We start from the raw sequence: 20558 nt of genomic DNA, 5'->3' as shown, positions 1-20558 counted from the left end.
TGGGCAATGCCTGCGTGCCTCGTCCCGAGCAGGGACTGCCCGGAGGGACACGCGCCGCTCCTCCAGGGACTCGACAGCAGACACCCAGGGTTTCCAGCACCAGAGCCAAAAACCTCATTCCTGGATTCACACTGCAACGCAGAAGAGGTTCTCCCACCCATCAGGGCATATCCCACTCTGGGACCCACATCCCTGATGCATCCCTGCACCCATCCCAGCAGCACACAGGCAGGAGCTGTGTCCAGCCCCGGTGTCCCACTTTAACACAACAGAAACGAGGGGAGCATTTGCCCCACCAGGCTTTGTGTCCCACTCCATTTTCCCATACACATCACTACACACAAGGCTGCCCATCTTGCAGCCATTCTGATGCCCCCAGCCCTACAACACAGACAACTGACCTAATTTTCCTCCTTTTAAAAACACCCAGAGGTCATCCCTGTCTGCAGCAAAACCCCACTGAGCCGGGAAGAGAAACACAGAGTGACCTCTGTTAGCAACATCCCCCCTCCCCAAATCTTCCTCTGCATTTTGCCCTGTGCTGTCTCTTCTAAATGGTTGAGAATGAGCATCTCCCACATCCCTCAAGGCTGTGAAATGGTGCTGAGGAGAAGCTGGGGAGGTCCCTGTCATTCCTGGGCGCACACACGCTGGGGTGTGGTGTGATGGCTCACTACATGCTCCGACTCCACCTCATTCTCCTTCACAACTCAGAGCATCTCACCCGAAGTTCCCAAGGGCGTTTCTTGGCTCGCCCCACACAGAGAAACGTGGAGAGACATCACACATGTCCGTGCTTCACCCACTGCCCAGTGACTCAGAGCTGGGGCAAGAATGCTCCCTCCCAGTTAACCCAGTTGCTCCAGCAGTGCTTTCCCTCCTCTCCCATCTCTCAAAGATAAGATTTGCCCAATTTGCCTTTCCAGTAGATCTGACCAAACTCACACTTTCAATACTGTGGCAAGCCCTGATGCTTCCAGGTACATCTTCCCAAACCCAAAACAGCTACTAAAAAAAAAAAAAGTGAAAAACTCCATACTTTCCACCCCCAAGAATCACCTTTTTTAGTAAGAAGGTCACTCCAGTCAACTGGAGTGTTACTTTTAAGTACCAAATTCTCAGAGCTTATGCAAGCAGAAAACTGCAGCACTGAAACAAAAAGGAAGGACATCAACAGAGGGCTTGGGTGTTTGGGAAAAGATAATGTATAAAATAATTACAAGCAGCATGTCCCTGCAGAGCGTTTCGACTCTGACTCAGCCTCAGCCTTGGCAGGGAAGTGCAGGTGTTCAACACACGCTGAGCCCAGACCAAACCCTAAAAGACAGAAAGGCAGCAGGAGCCTGGGAAGGCTGGAAGTCACTGCAGGGTGGTTTGCTGGGATCTCCTCCAAGGACAGAACTTGCAGCCTGCTGCGTGTGAGCAAGAGTTGGGGACCCAACGGGTCAGGCTGCTGCTCAGTCCGTTCTTGCAGGGACACAGAGACACCCCCAACTCAGCCAGGAATCTCTGACAGCCGACAGATCACCGGCTGGAGGAAAAATAATTGCGTGCCAGCTTTTAAAAGGCAAGATGTGAGGGTGGGTGAGGTGAAATGAAGAGGAACACATTCATTATACAAGAGCTCGAAGCATCAGCTCCGGTGACTGTAAACACCAGGCAAGGCAGGAGCCCACTCTGTGGTCAGTCTGCTGCTTCCATCCCGAGGCTCAGCAAGGGCAGAGCACAAAGCTTTGCCTGCCTCTGGCATAATGAATATCCTTTCACAAAATAAACCTCTCCAAAGCCCCTGTGCTCCACCCCAGCCTCCCCTCCACTCCCCAGCTGAGGCGTGAAAGCCGTGCTGTCTGACAGGGACTATGGGATGCACAAGGCATTAGAGGAGAGGTTCTGCTTCCGTGCAACTCAGAAATGCAAGTCAACTCCCTTGGGGGCTGCCAGGGCTTTTGCCACAGCTATGGATATTTTTATAATCCAGCCCTTGAAAGGGGAAGAATAATCTTCATGAATTTTTATAAGACCAGCTTCCTTCCTGCTTTTTTTTTTTTTTTAATTTTTCCTTTAAACACTCGCACCAGATGACAAGATCCATTCTTGCCCGAACCCGAGTCCCAAAACACCCCCCAAATCCCAACGCCACGCGCACAGGCCCCCCAGGAGGGACGCCTGGCCTTACTCACTGGTCACACTGGGCACTGCTGGAGCCGGTGGGGCTGCAGGCACAGGGCTGGCACCTCTGGGTGTCCTGCTCCAGGTAGAATCCGTGGGCACAGCTCTCGCAGCGCAGCCCCGCGTACCCGGCGAGGCACCGGCACTGCCCCGTCGTGCGGTTGCATTCGGACACACCAACGCTGCCCACAGAGCTGCAGTTGCACAGATCTCCTGCAAGGGAAAAAGAAACACATAGAATCACAAAACAGGGTGGATTGGAAGAGAACTTGAAGTTCATCTTGTTCCACCCCCTTGCCATGGGCAGGGACACCTTCGATCAGACCAGGTGGCTCCAAGCCCCATCCAACTTGGCCTTGGACACTTCCAGGGATGGGGCAGCCCCAGTTTCTCTGGGCAACTCATGCAAGGGTCTCACCACTCCCTTTGTGCACCCCAGGTTGGAAACTTCATCACTGGAAGGATGATGTTTGCTTTAAAATGTTGAGAGCACACTGGGGTTTGAAACCCCATGGTTTGTTCTTCAAATCTCCCTCTAAAGAAGAGCTAGAAGATTACAGGTACAACTACCTAAAATACACATTTATTTTATATATATATATATATATATATATATATGTAATGTATCTAATGTCTGTATGTGCATATATACCCATATTCACCCTCATGGCTGTCTGGTTCCATCACTCCAGGACCACACTAGCTGTGTAATATTAGGATAAAATCAGCAACAGGTGGTAAAATCATTAATTATAAGATTCTCCATTTCACACCACTGGAAAACTCCTGCTTTACCAGCAGGATGGTCATTATGGTGCAGGACACATACCAACACAATGAACTGGAACGAGCATCTCCCATTCCTGAAGAAGGGATACAGAATCCCCTGAAAATCTGCCCTCGAGGGAGCACTGAGTACATGAAAACAGCTTTAAAAACTGGGGGGGTGGAGCTGTGGGCAGACAGAGACCTCCACCACCTAAACCACAACAGGTGAGCAGGGACAGCTCTGCAGACCCACATCTCTGCTTTGGGGACACTCTGTATTTACAGGGGTTCCGGAAAGCACACACTGAGCAGCTGCTTTTTTTAAGAGAGAAGCAAATCTTTTGATCAAGTGATGAATCCCCAGTCCCCCTGCACGTTATTTCTCATAATACTTTAAAGCCCCAAATGCACTGAAGAGAACAACCCTCTCCCCGGCAATTTGTTTCTGCCAAGAGCTTTATCTCCGTTCTTTCATTGCAAAATATTTAGTGCCTTAATAATTTAAAGTATTTCTCTGCCAAGAGTGAATTATAAACAAGGATTATTTGCAGAAATAGTGCATAAAGTATCGGGGGCTTTACGCAACTGCTGGTGTTTGTTATTCCCTGAGAAGAGCCAGTGTTCAGGGCACTGCATGGAGAGGGGAGAGGCCAGGTCCCCATCCCAAGAAAACTTGATTTTAAGCTTAAATCATGTTAAGAAGACCCAGCACTAATGCTCTGTATCAGCACAAGTATTTCAGATTATTTAACACTGACGTTGTGCCCCAATCCAATGGAAAGGGCCTCAGCAGGTGCCACACCAAAAACCCAGTGACCAGGTGAAGATGAATTTATGAATCTGTGAGTAATCTGAAATCAGACCACACTGAAGACCTCAGTGTATCTTTGGAGCCACAAGCCATAAGGTCTCCTCATCATAGCAGTGAGTTTTCAAGGAATGCTAGGAGCCATGTGGGAAGGATCCCACTCTCCCCACAAAGGGACTGTGCAGAAGCACCTGGTTGTTAAACAGCCCCCCAGAGCTTTTCCTTGTCATCCATTTTCTTTCAATACACAAAGAAATATGAGTTATTTAGCTCTGTTACTCTATCACAGGATCCCCACAGAAGTCATGTTGTCCCTATACACCTGTGAAATTGCACCGACATTTCCTTCCATCCAAACTAGCAAATAGGACAAACACCTCAAGATCTGCAATTATCCACTTCAGCAGCCACTTCACATAATGAACCAAATTCCCAGTTCAATTATCCAGAACCTTATCGATTTGGGCACTTGGGCTTCCCCCTGCCAACAGATGCCACGACAACTTGTTGAGCAAAAGCACTTTGGAGTTCGTCAAACGTGCATCAAAACAAATTTCCCTTTCAAAGCTCATTACGTGCAGTGCCATTAGACCTGCCAGACTTGATTAAGGCAAGAAAACGAGCATCATACCCCTTCTAATGGCATGGGAGGCACTCAGAGGGCAGGTCCCACAAAGGGTGATGAGCTGCTCCGTGTGGAGACCACCCCTGTGCTCCAGGAGCATCGCAGCCAGAGCCACCCGAGACCATCGCGACACTCCAGCCGAGAGCAGAAGCTCAGTTGGGAAGCTAAAGGTGATACAAGTCGAATTCCCATTGGAAGTGCTGCCATCCTGCTGGAGTGATGGGGAAGAGCTCCCCCTGCCCATGGGGACCACTCAAAAGCACTGCCTCGCTCCTGCCCTTTCCATCCAGCAAACCAGCTCTGCAACACTGGCTCCTCAGGAGAGCAAGAAATGCTGCAATAATCCAAACTAACACTGGCAAAAGCAGCTTTTTGTTGGGAGGCTGGTGGAAGTCCAGCTCCAGCTGCCTTGGCAGCGCCAGGGGAGGCTGGTTCTGCTGGTGATGGGGGCACAGAACTGAGCCCATCTGGTGCAGAAGCCACAAAATCACCCCCAAGTGCATGATAAGGCACAACAGGGCATATACAGAAGATGTGCCCCAAAAGGGTTGTTTGGGGGAGGTTGTTGCCTCCCCCAAACCACCCCAGAGATCTCTGGGGAGGGATGGTGGTCCCCATCAGGGAAGCAACTGTCCGCTTGGCTGATGCAACTCCAAAAACGCCCCGAAGCCCCTGAGGTTGGGCAGCCGAGGAAGGAGAACCAGACACAGCACTGAAATCCATCGCCTGGCACAGCGTCGAGGTCGAGGCTTGACATGATGATGTACCAGACTATGAACACCCGAGGCCTAATTTAAAAGGCACTTTGCTGTCCCGACAGCAGCCGGGCTCGAGAAGGCGAGAACGGTCCTTCAGCCAGATAACAAACATCTGCCCTGGACTCTGGGAACACAGCACAGATGATGAGCACTACAGAAGAAAATCAGGGAACATTGTCCTGGCTCCCGGCCATATCCTGGCTTTTTGGAGCCTTTATTCAGTTTTCTCGAGCAAATGTTTTGCTTTTGAAGGTTACCTTCAAAAACACCTCGCTGAGAGCTTTGGTGAACACAAAGGAACGAACGAGGGTGGACAAACCCCGGAACTGTCCCACTCCAGGCTGCTCAACCACAGCTGGAGGTATTGCGTTGAGGTTGGGATAACACCATCAGCAAGGGGAGCCAAGGGCAAAGACTTCCCAGGGATGGGGCACTAGTCCAAGCTCTGACTCTTCCCAACTTGCTCTAGTGACTCACACTCGCCCTGCCTCAGTTTCCCCATCTTAGGGTGTTCACCCACCCCCAGGGCCTCCAAGCCCTGCTCGTCTCTGCCTGTTTCCCAATGCTAAAGCATCCAGGTTCCCCTTCCCTCCCCACAAAGCACCACACAACAGCTCAAAGCACGTGGTTATCACTGATAAAACCTTTGCTCGTGATGGCATTGATAGGCTTTAATTAATTAACAGCCCCATGACGTTTTGAGGTGCCAGAAGAGAGGCACCATAAAACTGCGTGTCACTGCCACATGTTCCCCCTTCAAACAACCCAAACACCACTCCCTTCAGGAACAACATTTAACCTTCACCTGTCATGGCTTAGAGGCAGGTGGAGTGGAAGGGAAGGTTCCCCATTTGGGAACAACAAGGGGCACTGTGTGGGACACAGATTTAATATGCAATTTCAGTCACCCCAACCTCAAATTGATTAATTCTTTTTATGCAAAAGTCATAGGTTACCAATAAACTGGAGAATAGATACTGATTAGATCCACACCATGGCTGTAAGCAGCACTGACACAATCAAGAACCTCCAAGTTTGCAGGTGCCCTGTGACCCTTCAGTGTGGCCACCTCAGGCTCAGTGCCAGCCTCCCCAACATGGATCTCAGCCTCCAAATCCTACCCCAATGCAAAACCCAACTCTGCAAACCCCAGCAACACCTCAGCCTGCACCAGGTCCATCGTCACACTGCGTTCCTTCATCTCTCATCCCCTCCCAGTACTTAAACAGGGTTTGTTCCAGAGGAAAAATCCTTTCTCAAATTATTTTTTTTCACATCCTTTCAGCTTTGCAGTGTTTTAGGTCCTAACACATATTTTAAGCGTGATTCCTTCTCCCCTCCAAGCCACTCAGTGAATGAATAATTTAAAAACGGGTGAAATATTTACAAAGGGCTAAAGAAGCCAACACTGTGAAAAGCACGAAGGTCTCTGTGAAACCACATTTGCTGGGGACATCCTGAAACAGTGCAAATCCTGACCAAACTCACCTACTCTCTGGGAGCCAGTATAGAAAAATCCAAGATGCACATTATTTTGTTATAAGAATGTGCAGCTGTAAGAGCAAGGGAAGTCCCAGGGATGCTATTTATTGTCCTGCTGCAAAAGCACCCTCAAGGAGACAGACATTCTCTGTTCTGTGGAAAAGATGAAGGAAAAAAAATAATATATTTAACCTGGAGGTGCTGTTGTGGGTTTGGGTGGTATCACAGCCACGGCAGCTCTGCAGCCAACACACAACTCAGCAGGAACCTCACCTCCCAAACACCCCACAAGTATTCCGCTGGATTTAAACCAGCAAGAATGATGCTGGATTAAAGGGGCATCTCCTGCCATTTCACAGAATCATTAAGGCTGGAAAAGATCTCCAAGATCACAAGAGTCCCACCTTTGACCGATCACAACCTTGTCACCCAGACCAGAGTTCCACGTCCAGCTGTTCCTTGAACACCTCCAGGGATGGGGACTCCACCACCATTTGATGGTAGGGGCAAAGCCAGAAGTCCCCACCTGCTCCCTCCCTCCCCTGCACATTAAGGTGAGCAGCCCAAAGCCCAGCCCTAAGGCTGGAGACACCTCCTTCTTGATTACAGAATGTTTGTAGTTACCCTGGGTTTATACCAACCTCCCTTCACACCACTCTGACCTCCCAAAACCAGCTTCAACTCAACATCCCACTCACTTCCACAGGGAGGATGAAGCCACTGTATCCACTGCACACAACAGCATCCCATTGCTGGAAAGGTTGTTTTGGGATTAATTCAGCAGTTCCCCCCCCTCTCCCTCAACCCCATACTTCATTCCCAAATTCAAGCCCTACCTTCTCTCCCTTCTCTCTCATTTCCCCTTCTCAATCCCTCTCCAGGCACCATATTCCTGACAACACAGGAATAAAGGGATCAGGCAGCAGGTTTAAAAATCTATCCAAGGTCATTTCCTTTCCCCCTGTAATTAAATTGTGGAACTCATTGTCAGGGGATGTTCTGGCTGCCAGAAATACCTACGGCTTCAAAGGAGGACTGGAAAAGCTCACAGAGGACAGGTCTGCTGGTAGCTGTTAAACACAGGGATCTGGAAGAAGCATCCTGATGGGAAAGTCCCTGAAATGCTGGCTGCAAAAAGTCAGGACTGTGCCCTGCCCTCTTGGCATTTTCTTCTGGCCAGTCTTGGATGGGTGAAGCTTTGCCCAGATCCAGGCTGGCAGTTCTGATTTGCTCCTCTTTTCCACTGCTCGGGGATGGTGGAGGCTCCAGTTCCTCCCCCTAAAAGCCACAAATCCCCCTTAAAGAGTTAGGCATGGCTTTTTCCACTGGGAATTTTCTCTTATTACAGCCAAAGGCACAGCTGTGCTGCACCACTGCTCTTTCTTTCCCCCTTGCCTCTCAACAGGCTCTTTCTCTTACCCCCGAGAAGACACTTCATCCCCTCAGTACAGTCCACTGATGGGATGAAAAGGGCAATGGAGTGAAGGTCAGGACAGCACTGTCCCAGCATGGGATAATGAGAGTATCCAGGAGCTGACTGTTAAAAGAGAAGGTCCTACTTTACACAGCCCTTGTAAAACAATTTACTGAGCTCTAGCCCATTCCTTCCACATCTTCAGTGCACCATCTCAGTGTGGCCCTGGACTGGTATTTGTGTTCAACTCCACCACTCCTCACTTGGATGCAACCCCACGGATGCTGTGAGTGCAAGGAGCTGCTGTTATCCCAGTACAAGGATGCTTTGGCCTCCAACCTTCCCCCACAGACTGCAGCAGATCTGAGAGGGCACAGCCTGGCTGAGCTCTCCCACAGGGAGCTGAGGAACATCTGCCACGGGCTAAGAGCTCCTGCAAGAACAGGATCAGAGATGAGCTGATGCACTGTGACTTCCTAAAGAGAAGTGTTCTGCCAAGTCCCAGGATTCATTCCCATCTAGACAGCACTCAGCACAAAATAATAGTCAACTCTTGCATCACGAAGGTGCATTAAAGTGCTCAGACCTGTAATTTACTCTCAACTTGAGGCTACAATGCAAAGCCAGACTGGTAGGAAGAGTATCTCTGCCTACCCAAAAAAAAATTTATATAGATACAGGAGTGTCTTCTGCTATTTAGCATTCACTTATTACTGAGTGCACCAGATTCAGGGCACCAAGACTCCACCAAGCTCTGGGCACTGCAGAGTCAGGTGTGCTGGTGGTGAAGAGAACAACAGCGTTCACATTAATACTGTTAAGAGCTTTACACAAGTCACTTGTGCTGTTCCAATAAAAGGCTTTTATGGGTCAACAAGGGGAAAAATACATGAATTTCTCAACGCTCATACATCACTTGTAATGTCATTAAAAGATTAAACACACTTGTTGAGGAAAATTAAATCAGATTAAATCTCTCTCTTATCACTTGGACAGAAGTGCGAAGCCAAGGTCCCAACTCTTGGGGGTCACCACAAGCACTTTCCACCAGCATGAAGCAGGCAGGGCTGGGGCTTCAGCCAACTCTAGCTCAGCCCTAACAGTGTCACACTTCTACCATTCCAAAGGGATGGGGCATCGCTCCCCACCACAGCTCACAGCCCCCCTCTCCTTCAGCAAACCCACCCTCAGACCCTCCCCAAATGCACAGGCTGCTTCACTCCCTGGTATTATTCTTATTCTTTCCCTGCACCTGCAATGAACATACAGGCATTTGGTTACTGAGGAGTTCCTGAAAGCTTCTTCACACAGAGGAATTCTGTTGGTTTTTATTCCTTTCTGTTGCTAAACAAGTCAGTAACCTGTGCGGGGAGCTTTGAACCTGCTCATTCCCCCGTAAACGTGCTTTAAAAGTCAGACTCACAGGTGTAAGGCTGTCTTGGGAGACTAAAGGATAAAGCCCTGCAAACATTAGGGGAAAAAAAAAGAAAAAGTAAAATATGGATTCTCATTAACTTTATATTCCTCCTGCACTGGGAGATCCCCGTGTCACAGCACAGCTGGGGCACAACACCTGAGGAGCTCCTGTGGATGGGACAAGGCGATGTCAGGAGGAGCAGGAGTGGTCCTGGAGTCATTAAGATCGAGGTTATAAGGCAGAAAGCTGTGCAGGAGGGATTGCACAGCTGCAGCCGAGGAATTATTCATTCCTATATAACAATAAATTTCCATACGCAGACAAACCCTCCGGGTCTCTCACGAAGCAGACTGTGTACAAAGAGGAATGTGGCCCTAAAATGTTTATGGTACAAGAAGCTACAGTAACTTCAAATAGACCAAATACATGCTTGAGGATTAAAACCCCCACAGTTTGAAAAAAAAACAAAAAAACGGTTCCAAGCCTTTTAATTAATTTAAAAATAGTTTTGTTGGTGTTTTACTTTAGTTGGTTAGATTTTCCCACTAATATTTCCACAAATGTCTGCAACCATATAAATATTCCATGTTTCTGTTTAAAAATCTCCATATTTTTTACCACCCAGAGCGTGACACAGCCAACCCAACTCGGGGTTTAGAGATAAACAGGGTAAAAAGTAACTTTGGCAAATATCTCCCTACCAGAGCACAGCAACCCTGGCAGCTCATCCCCTCCTGACAGATGTACTTGTGTGACACCTCTCAGGAAATTAAATTGTTTTGTCAGCAAAATACTTTCGGTCAAAGATCAAGACACCTCACACGGGATGGGGCTGGGAATTTAGTAGCAGATTCCAATTTCAGTATCTATCCACCATGCCCTGGCAGAGAGAGGGATTAAAAAGAGCTGCATGAATAATATGAACCATAATCGTCTGTTGAAGGCTCTGTGTGCTCAGATTCCTGCAAAAAGTAATTAAACTCACAAACTTTGCTCGGTGCTTTGGGGAGTTGCAGCTAATGAAGGAACACGTTAATTTGTACAGGAGTTTCCAGGAGCTACAGAGAAAACCCTGAGCAAGAACTGTGCTTCCAACTGTTTGTGTTTGGGCTATAAAGTTGTGCTGCATGAACAACCAGCAAGAAAACAGGGGTTAGGAGATGAGCTGGAGAATGAGCTTGGATGAACAGCCCCTTACCACATCCCAGCTCCCACTGCAGAGTCCTCTGGGTGAGACCTTGGGGAGAACCAGCTCTGACCACCACCTGGTCATAGTTAAACTACACTAGTGATTTCTCCTTGCTTGAATTAACAAATGAAAACTTCCTTGCAAGGAACTCCAGAAAGATGCAGAGTGCAGCCAGGGAAGGAATCACCAGAGACCTCCTCCCTCCACGCCTCCATTTCTAAGATGGTTACAAACTGCAAATCAAGAAGGGCAACTCTTGAGCCCCAAAAGCCCAGGTGAAGAATGCAGATGATTCCTTTGTTCCACTGATGAAGCTGGGGTTTGCTTCCCACTCTCTGTCCAAGAGCTTTTTTGCACAAACACAGTATTTGTGGCTGGTTCATCCCACCCCACGCTCCCAGGGCTCCCTCCCAGGGATGCTGCACAGGCAGCAGAGCAGAGAATTTGTCCAGCTTGCAAGGAACTAATCTGCCCAGCTACAGGAGCTGCACATTTGTCTGACACAATTAAGTTGCTTAAATCCAAAATACATTGCTCCAAGGCATGCAGCCTTCCAGAGCCTTCTCCCCTCTGGACCTTTGCCTGCAGATACAATAGCTCCTCTTCTCCCAGATCACTGCAATTAACTCCTCATGCTTTCGGGGACAATTTCAGCTTCAGCAGGAATTGCTGTGACTTCCAACCTCTTCCTTCCAGACCACCCTGGGCCGTGCTTGCACTGAGCATCCCCTGAGAGCTCTGTGGGTACAGGTGAGGAGAGCTTGTCACCCCCAGACATTGCTGCCCCAGGTCCTGGCTGTGCTCACACTGCCTGTGAGAAAAGGGAATGGCCAAGTTCAGGCTGCTGGAAAGCCATTTTTTACTTAGTATAGAGACCACAGACTAGGTGATAACATCTGCTTCAGCACCACCAGCTGCTGAAACCTGCACCACAGGGAGGGGAGCTGGTGGGGACTGTGACAACCTCCATCCCTCCATGCAGGTACATCGTGGCACGAGCTGCAGGGCCTGGATCTCTTGGGAGGTTTCCTAGTGAGGTGGCAAACACACATGGCTGATCTCACTGCAAAATGCAGCTTTTTTTGTCGTGGCAAAGACATAACAACCCAATTTCTTTACACCGCAGTGTGACCAGATCCTTCACTGATGAATGGAGGGAGCTGCAGCTTTGCCTCACCACTGACCCCAAGCAGAGTTTCCAAAGCTCAGTCCAGCATAGAATGGCTGTGGTAGGAAGTCATCCCTCCCTTCCCTGTCCTTTACAGCAGTCTCTCTTACACTGGGAGGGAAGGCAGAACAAAAGCTGGAGATGCCACAGCGACGGCGCAGGTGTGCAATCAATCCATAATTCAATATAAAAATGCTGGGAAGCACATCCTCCCCCAGCCAGAGGCAGAGGAATGCTCTGCATCTCCTGGAAGCAGCAGATGCTCCTCAGATGGCTGCCATAGGCCCCCAGCTGGTTTTGGGGTACACACAACCTCTGGAGAAGGTCTTCACCTTTTGGGGCAGCACAAGCATCAGGTTCCTCTCTGAGTGAGCGGGAGTGATTTTAGATTGCTCTGATAATTCCCCAAGACAAGAGGTGCATTCAAAAGGGGACTGTGGGCACCCACAAGAAGTGCAGGATGGATCAAAAGAGGGTCACATCACTGCTCAGCACACAGGGAAGGGGCCCACCATGCTTGGCACACAGGCAGCAAGAAGCATTTTTACAATTTTTTGTGCCTTTTTTTTTTTTTTTAATGAGGAAGAGAAGGCAGACTTGCCTTGGAGGGTTTCAGGCTATTTTTTGTTTAAGCCTGTGGAGAAAATCTGGAATGAAAACTTTCATCAATAACTCCAGCAGGTGCCCAAGGCAGCTCCTTTTAAGCTTCAGCTCCTCCAGCCGAGGAGCAAAGGGACAGTTCCATTAACAAAGGCCCCTTTTATCCACGGTGTTAATAAACACTTACTGAAAGTGTTAATAAAAAGAAGCTTTCCAGAGCCTGAGCTACAACCCCAGTCCATCTCAGCTCACTGCATTTTCAAGCTCAGAGGTTTCACAGAGTTGGAAGGCCCCAACATCACAGGATTCATTCCCAACACACGCTCCTAATTTTTTTTTCCTACTCTAAATAAACATATTTAAATACAGACTTTCATTCATCACAAACAGCAAAATCTTTCTTCCTTTCTCACTCACTTTAAAGGCCGAGGAGGGGAAGGGAGAGGGACTTGAAGAGAAGAAAACCCTTTGAGAGCCTGCAGCCAGCAAGGCCCGGTTCTCTCACTGCTCCCGAGCTTGGTTCCAAGTTTAATAAAGGTGTTTTGTCTCCTTGCTTAATAAGTGGAATTACCATAGCAGAAAGCCCAGCGGGGGAGAGGGATAGCACGGAGCATGAGTAATCACAACTGGTTTCAGGCAGGTTTTGCCATTTGGGTCCTGTTTCAAGGTTATGATGACATAGCGCTACAGGCTAGTTTGGAGCTACCATAACTCCTGCCAGACAAGGGGTTGTAACTTACAACGTGCTGTAAGCAGGGAGAACTGTTGGGACACAGCAAGGAGAATGTCATCCCAGCTGGGAAGAGAGGTTTCCTGCTCCATAAGTTTTATTCCCTTATTTTATAATGCAGCCTTGTGCTTGCCCTGCTATACTTTGCACAGGACAGCGACGCAGCCACCTCCAGCTCAGGTGATTTAAATTCCCCCTTTGACAACCTGGTTCACACCTTCATCCAGCACCTGCCAAACTGGGTTGCAAATACTGCAGCAAGACAAAATTTTCTGGCAAATCCATGGAGGAGGAGTTGAGCCTTCAAAGAGGGAACTGATATGGGCCAGGACACGTCATGGAAAAAGACACCTGGACAGAGAAAGCTGCCACTTATCACTGGAAACAGGGAACTGCAGCAGATCCAGTATCATCTGCTGAGGACCTGCTGAGGGGGAGCAGCCAGCACGGTGCACCTAAGCTGTACTCCAAACCTTCCTCCAGCAACTGCAGCCATGGCAGGAATTTAGGGAGCATAAATTCCCCCCCTGCACACACGGCAGGGGCACAGCCCACACACAGGGGTTGCAGGGCAGCTGCCAGTCCCTGGTTCCCCCTCACCTCTGCTTTGAGCCCCTGAGCCCTGCAGCAGGTGAGTGACCCCAATCAGGGCTGCACATCAGCTTTTCATTCCTCTCTCCTTAGTCACCACACTGCTGCCAACACAGACAGACCCTGTAGCTCCATCCAGCCCCAGCTCCTGCCTCAGCCACAAGGTGTTATCTGTATTTATTTCTAGCAATAGCTCACCTTTCAAAAGGAAATGTTTCCACTAAACAGCACCACTTCAGCAACCACAAACAGTGACTTCAAGCCCAAGCCAATTCTCTGAAACCTCCACAATAAATACCAGGTCATCCATCCAGCAGAGTACAACAGGCAACAGCCCTGTCCCACAGAACACCCAAATACTCTTTAAACTGGGAAAACTCTTAAAGGTGTGACAGAAAGGATGGAGGCAGCCAGGCACAAGGGTTTCAGGCACCCTGTGCAGTGTTCCCTGTCTCACCCACAGCTTTAGGCACTGAGACCAAGTCTGAGCCAAGATGCTAAAACCAAACTAGTGATTTCCAGGGTCAGAGCTGAATCCCCCACCATCCCCAAGGGAGAATTACCCACGGTAAAAGCAGCACACTCTGTCTTGGGTTGATAAAACCAAGCCAAAGAGATGCTCAAAACCACAGAGCTTCCTCTGCAGCCTGTGGGCCAGCTAGAAGAGGTTTGTTGACATTTCTATCCTGACCATTTCCCCATTTTTGAGGGCTTCATAATGACTGTTTTGGCATTGCAGGAGGAGGAGTGGTGCCTCCTCTTCCACCAGCTCTGCTGCCAATGAGAAACCCTGCAAAAAGAGGATCTGAGTCCCATCTGCAAAGAGGCATCCAAAGTCCTGGTGAACCCAGGGAGCTGCAGGTACCTGACACAGTCCTGAGGCTCTACTTTCATATGGCAAATAGTGCACCCACTGTTAAATATATTACCTGGTATTACATATATACAGATGGGAGAGTATCAGCTCTAAGGCAAGGACCACCTACCCCACATATAGATGACAGTGGACACAAGGGATCCCCAAAGTGGGATCACGAAGTGATGGGTGGAGGAGCAGAGAGAGAAGGGCATCAACTCCCCAGTCCATAAATTTGAACTCACCATCTACACATCTCCTGGAAAGCTTTTAAGGGGTTTGTAACCAAAAAGTGTAGATAACCACTGCCCCAGACATTCCCTGACACCAAACTGGGGTGCTGGGGGGAAAGGCAGGACTGTCATTCTGTCCATCCCAACCCAGAGCTCGCCTTCTTCTGCAGGGAAGGCAGTACCACCCTTGGAACCCACTGTCCCTTCAGAGACCAGTCCATTTCTTGTTTATTTTTCATTTTAAATGGATTAGACATGTACAAAAGCCTCCCTTGAAAAGAAACAACCAAGATGCAAAAAGGATGGGAAGATCCAACTGCGAGGCGTCAGCACTAATCCACGTCAAAGGGCACGCTGTCAACAACTCACTGTGAACTTCCAGGAGGGAAAAAATGCTCAGAATAAAACAGTTAAGACCAGATAAGCGTTTGTCATTAATTATCTGGAGTCAAACTTGGATTTCTCAACAACACAGCCAAGCCAAAGCAAGCACATTAATAACAGAACATCTCTTACAGGGAGCTACACGCCGGGCGTGCAGCCTGCCCTTGGAGGGAGAAAGGCTGGAGGCAGGTGGAGGCTCTGTTTGCTTTTCCCCGATAACAGGTATTTAGTTCTCGACGTCACTTCGCTTTATCATAGCCTGAAACCCGGCCGAGCAGCCCGGCTCCACCCCCCCATCTGCTCCCTGTGCCAGCTGGCCCCGTGGCTGAGGGGATGCTGGGCAAGCCACGGCCAAGCCACACAGCCCACCAGCTCCCCACACCCATATGGGGACACCCACCCTGCCCAGAAACTGGGGGGCACTGCCGGAAAACCCCACAGGACAGATCCTAACACGACACAGCTGTTCAGGGGAGGGGAGTGCCGGGAGCTGGGATGGCTGCGCTGGCATCCAAGTCAACTGGGGAGCTGAAAAACAAGGCAAATCCCCCCAAAATCCTTCCTCGAGTACTGGGAGCAGTAGGAATAAAAAAAAACACAAGTGGCCTTGGCAGGGAAGGGCAGAGCATGAGCTGGGGAGGCTCCGAAGGCATCGCCTGTGTTGGCAGCAGGTGAGCAAACACCCAGCCCAGGCAGGAGCCGACAGGTCGCTGTGCTCCACTTCAGTTCCAACAACCCTTTAGCTCTGACAAACAACCTGGAGCAGATCCTCCGCATTCTCAGGATACCCTGGGGTCCTCACTGCATCCCAGCCCAGCTCCCCACAGCCCTCAGGCTGCAGTCTGGGTGGGAAGGGGTGCATGGGAATGCCCCCACTTCACCTCACCCAGCTGTGCTGTTACGAAAGGCTCCGGGTCCTTTCGCCATCCAGCAACACTCCAAACAAAAGGCACCTCAAAGGTTGGGTGCCTCTGCCCCATTACTCACACATCTGCCATCGAGGCATGTTTTGGGGAGGCAGTTTGGTTTGTAGGAGCCACATCCAAAAATCCTGCCCGTTCCCTCAGCGCCCAACATCCCTCCTGATTTTGCCCCCACATAACTGCTCAGGTAAGCATGTCTCTATTTTAGGGCAGAGAAAGAACATCCTAAAAACTAGTTTCTAACATTTGCTTTGTTCCAGGTGATAAAAGACATGAGTTTTAGCAAGTAGAATATATATATATATATTACAATATATATGTATATCTATGTATCTTTTTTTGAAATAGAGGGAAGAAGGAAAATGGAACCATTGAAGTTTTCATGGCCCAAGGACCTTTGAAAAATCTGGAGGGAAAGAACAGAACATCAAGTTTAAACCATTTTCAATGGAAAAGCCCATTAAAGCAAACAGGCTCTTTTGCAGAAAGATACATATTTTGCTGATTTTGACAAAAAGGCCTGTTCAGAGGAAGGGGAAAAAAAGCTTTCATTTAAATGTTTTCAACTAGCATTGCTTTGCACCTTTACATTGCTGCTCATGAAAGCATCCTCACAAACCTGTTACTGCTGGAACATGGTGTGCCCAGGGAGAAGGGGGGTGCAGGCAGGGGTTTGGAGACAACCCTTGCCTGTACCATGGAAATGAGCAGGTATTATAAAAGGCAGAGGGGAAAAAATATGTATTTAAAAAAATAATCAACTTCCTCCCCTCAATTTTGCCCCTAGGGAGGGGGAAATGCTGATCCTCCAGCTCACAGATGGTTCTTCTGAAACTACCTCCCGCTTTCCACCCCGTTGGCCACGTCTGGTGATGGGGAAGGATTTGGGAGGAGGGATGAAGGACATCAGGCTGTCTCTCCTTGACGTCAGCAGCAGCACTGCACATGCTGTGCATGCTGTGGGATGCACCACGGGATGTGGTGGGTATTTCCTGGGATGAAACATCACCTTTGCCCTCCGATCCCTCCCCAGCCACGACCACAGAGGAGGAAGCTGTGGGTCAAGCACACACCTCCCTGGCAATTAAAATCATCTTCTTAATATCCCCCAGTCCCAGCCATCCTGTGACAGGCCACAGAAAATATTAATTACACCCTTTCCCGTTCAGACCAGTTTCTTTCTCATTCAGGTGTTGCTGGACCTGAGTCAGAGCCCAGCTGGCATTCAGCAATTGCCCACAAGGGAAGATGGAGCATCACCTGAAAGGTTGTTGTTCCCCCTTGTATCTCCCTTGAAACTTCACACAACTGCACACACAGCAATGAATTTAGAGTAATGCCACCAATGAAATGCACAAATTAATAGCAATAAAGTGTAAGTGCTCCACGTGGCTGCAGCAGAGCCGTGCTGGGGAAAACGACCTGTGAAGGCTCAAAAACCAGCACACGATGAGACCACTGGGAGACAAAAAAAAAGAAAAAAAAAAGGCAACAAAACAAACAGTCCATTTCAATCTCTTTTTCATAAAGAGCCAAAATGAACCCGGGAACACATCAGAGAATAATCATTTAGCACAGATCAAACAGGAGAACTAGCATATTAAAAATACATGCAGCATTAATCAGCTACGCAGAGTTATGTGCCATCATTTCCATAAATAATACAGGATCAAAGCAGCCCAAGCAGCACTATCAGTTAATATAGTCAGCCAGTCAGTCAAAATAGAGTAAAGCTGCCTGAAAACTGTGGCTGTATCATTTGCCAGGAATAAAGCAGATTCATCTGAGAAGTGGCACGACCAGTTAAACGGGTAAAGGTTACCAACAGCCTCCTCGTCACAGGGAGGTGATGCCACAAAGGAAAGAAAAAAAAAGAAGGAATTAAGGGTTAATGCAGCTTCAAAAAGTTATTTTAAAACAACGAGCTTGGGGAATATCAATATATCTTGCCTAATGGTAACCCCACAAAGAGCCAAGGTGTGGGGGAAAGGTGGGAGGACCAATCCTGCTGGGAGCATCCCCAGTGGCTGGAGCAAGGGTGAGCCATGGGGTGCAGCCTACCCAGAGCCCCAGCCCAGGGTCAGGGCAGTGCCAAGGGGCTTCCCCCTTTGCCCAGGAGAAATCTCCCTGCTGCAGAAACCATCCGTCCTGCTCAGGGTGAAGGCTCAGCACCAATGGCCTTTAAACATCCACCCATCCATGCATAGAAAATGCCTGTGTCATTAAGCCTTTTGCTGAAAGGCTGCAGAGCCATTTAGCTGCCTGATTTTTAAAACAGGCATGTGGAGCAGCTCGAGTTATAAATAGCAGGGATGGTTGCCTCGTCATGTGTCTGGGGGCTTATTTATAAGGACAGGGGGCAACTGAATTAAAAATGGTTAAAAAAAAAAAGGCATCTTGGACTTCTCTGCTTGAAGTCCAAGATGCCAGGAGGGAAAAAAAAAAAACCTTTTGAGGGTTTTTTTTGCCTTTTTTTCTTTTTCCACGCGCAAAGCAAATGCCCATTGCTCATGCTCAGACTCTGAATCAGTCACATTTACAAGGCAAATTGTAATTCATACAGCAGGTGTTCAGAAATAAAAAAAAAAAAAACCTCCTTTAAGCAGCACAAGACCGAACTAAGGCTTTGCACTAGTTCATGCAGCTCCGGGGAAGCGCCTCATTCACTGAAATAGGACCCGTGTGTGTGAAGCAGGAGCAGAGATCTCAAAAATCTGTTCCAGAGGGGGAGGAATAAAAGCCCTAAAGGGCTGGAGCAGAGCTGCTGCCAAATAGGAGGGCTGGCAGCCTGCGTGGCATCAGGACCCTGCTGCATTTCGGGTGACGAAGGGCGATAGGAATTTTGCATGGGAAGATCCGGGATGAGCATCAGCCAGAGGAGGAATTCAGCCTCCAACAAAAGAGCCGCTTTGGGCAGCTCAAATGGTCCCCAGGCGATTAGTGGCCCGGCAGAGTGTTTGGAGGGTCTATTCTTCGCAGGCAGCAAGGCGCAATCCCGGGAAACCACGTGGATCCAGCATCCCCCTCTCTGTTCCCTGCCTTTATTAAATCGCCGGAGAAAACAAGGGGAGACAGCCAAGCTGCTCCCAGCCCTTCAGCGCCAGGACACCAGCCAGCTGGGATGCAGGAAAAGCTGGACCACTTTTCCAGCATCCCTTGCTGTGAAGAATCAGGGAGAAGAGCCATGGGGGAACAAGTGACCCCATCAGATGAGGTGACAGCCTCCACCGCTTCTCCAGGAGCCAAGACCAGCACCACTGGGGAGTTTCCTAGTGAATAAGGGGGAAAAATGTTCTGCCAGACAAATGAGGTTCAATTATTCCAAGTCCAGAATATCTTGTTAGAAATGCTTCCAGACTGACAAGCTTTAATCCAATAAAAGACCCTTCCAGACAAGCCCTGCTGGGATTTTGGGAGCGTTTTCCCCCTGGCAGGGACCCAGAATCCCCCAACCCCACACTGGGGATGGATTTAGCCCTAAGCACAACAAGCACATCAATCTTACAGGACAGCCTCGAGGCACAGGACCCTCGACCTTACTGGAAGCTTAAGCAGAAGCAAAGCAAGAACAACCATTTAATTTCAGTCTGACCGAACCCAAAAGTCAAATTAAAAAAAAAAGCAAATAATTTCCTGTGAACCAGAAATCTGGTTTTTAGCCAGTTTAATGAGACTGAATTGCAACTGGTTCTGTTCTCCTGCGGTGGTGGAGACACAGGACCCCCCAAGGCAGGGCAGATGGCTGGATTGCAATCTAGCCCTTAGCTCATAAAACATATTAATATCCCCAACCAATTATAAAGTGCCAGACTCAGTCCCTCTGGCCCCTACTCCCACTGAGCAATGCCTCACTGCACAAGGCAGCCCTGTTGAGCTCAGACATGCAGCACCTGCCAGGGCAACAAAGCCTGTGGCTTTCCAGGACCTCTGAAGCAAGTCTGAGCCCTTGCTCCATCCTTTGAGATCTCAGAGCTTGATGAAGTCTCAGGTGCAGTCAAGGTGCTGAACAACAACCTAGCTCCTCAGCATGACTTTTTTCATTTTATAAGTGCTTGCCAGAGGTAAAGCAGACGGAGCCTTGCCATCCAGACAGACGGCTGGAAGAGAAATCCCTGCCTTCAGCACCTGGCCTTGGCATGAGTTCATTCCTAACACTGGCAGATGCATCACACCACCAAGATCCTGGAAGCACCAGTGAGCACCTCAGATGCACAGCAGCGCTTCCTGACAATCAGTTGGTGTCAGCTCCACAAATGTTGGTGGCACACAGTGCCCCAGCTCTGGGTATTTATAGGCCATGGGCTCTCATCAAAAACCTCTGAAATCTTTCCCCTGACTTCAGCAGACTCGCATCCGGGCCCTCTGCTCCTCAGGGACAGCTTGTTCTGTGCTTCCCTGCCCACAACCACGGGGTGTGGGATGTCCTGGATGTCCCTGTCCTCG

The 20558-nt window shown here is 49.1% G+C and overlaps 1 protein-coding gene across 1 annotated transcript in view; it reads right to left on the bottom strand.

Annotated features, from left to right (window-relative positions):
* MEGF9 (multiple EGF like domains 9) overlaps window positions 1-20558 on the bottom strand; it is a 46972-nt gene that overhangs the window by 20332 nt on the left and 6082 nt on the right. Inside the window, exon 3 of the mRNA XM_029960591.1 lies at window positions 2181-2382. Within this exon, the coding sequence (XP_029816451.1) occupies window positions 2181-2382 (202 nt within the window). The remainder of the gene's footprint in view (window positions 1-2180; window positions 2383-20558) is intronic.

This window comes from Manacus vitellinus, unplaced genomic scaffold (genome assembly GCF_001715985.3).
Source record: "Manacus vitellinus isolate BGI_N305 unplaced genomic scaffold, ASM171598v3 scaffold_27_pilon, whole genome shotgun sequence".
NCBI classification, from domain to species: Eukaryota; Metazoa; Chordata; class Aves; order Passeriformes; family Pipridae; genus Manacus; species Manacus vitellinus.
This window is presented reverse-complemented; position numbering and strand designations above follow the sequence as displayed.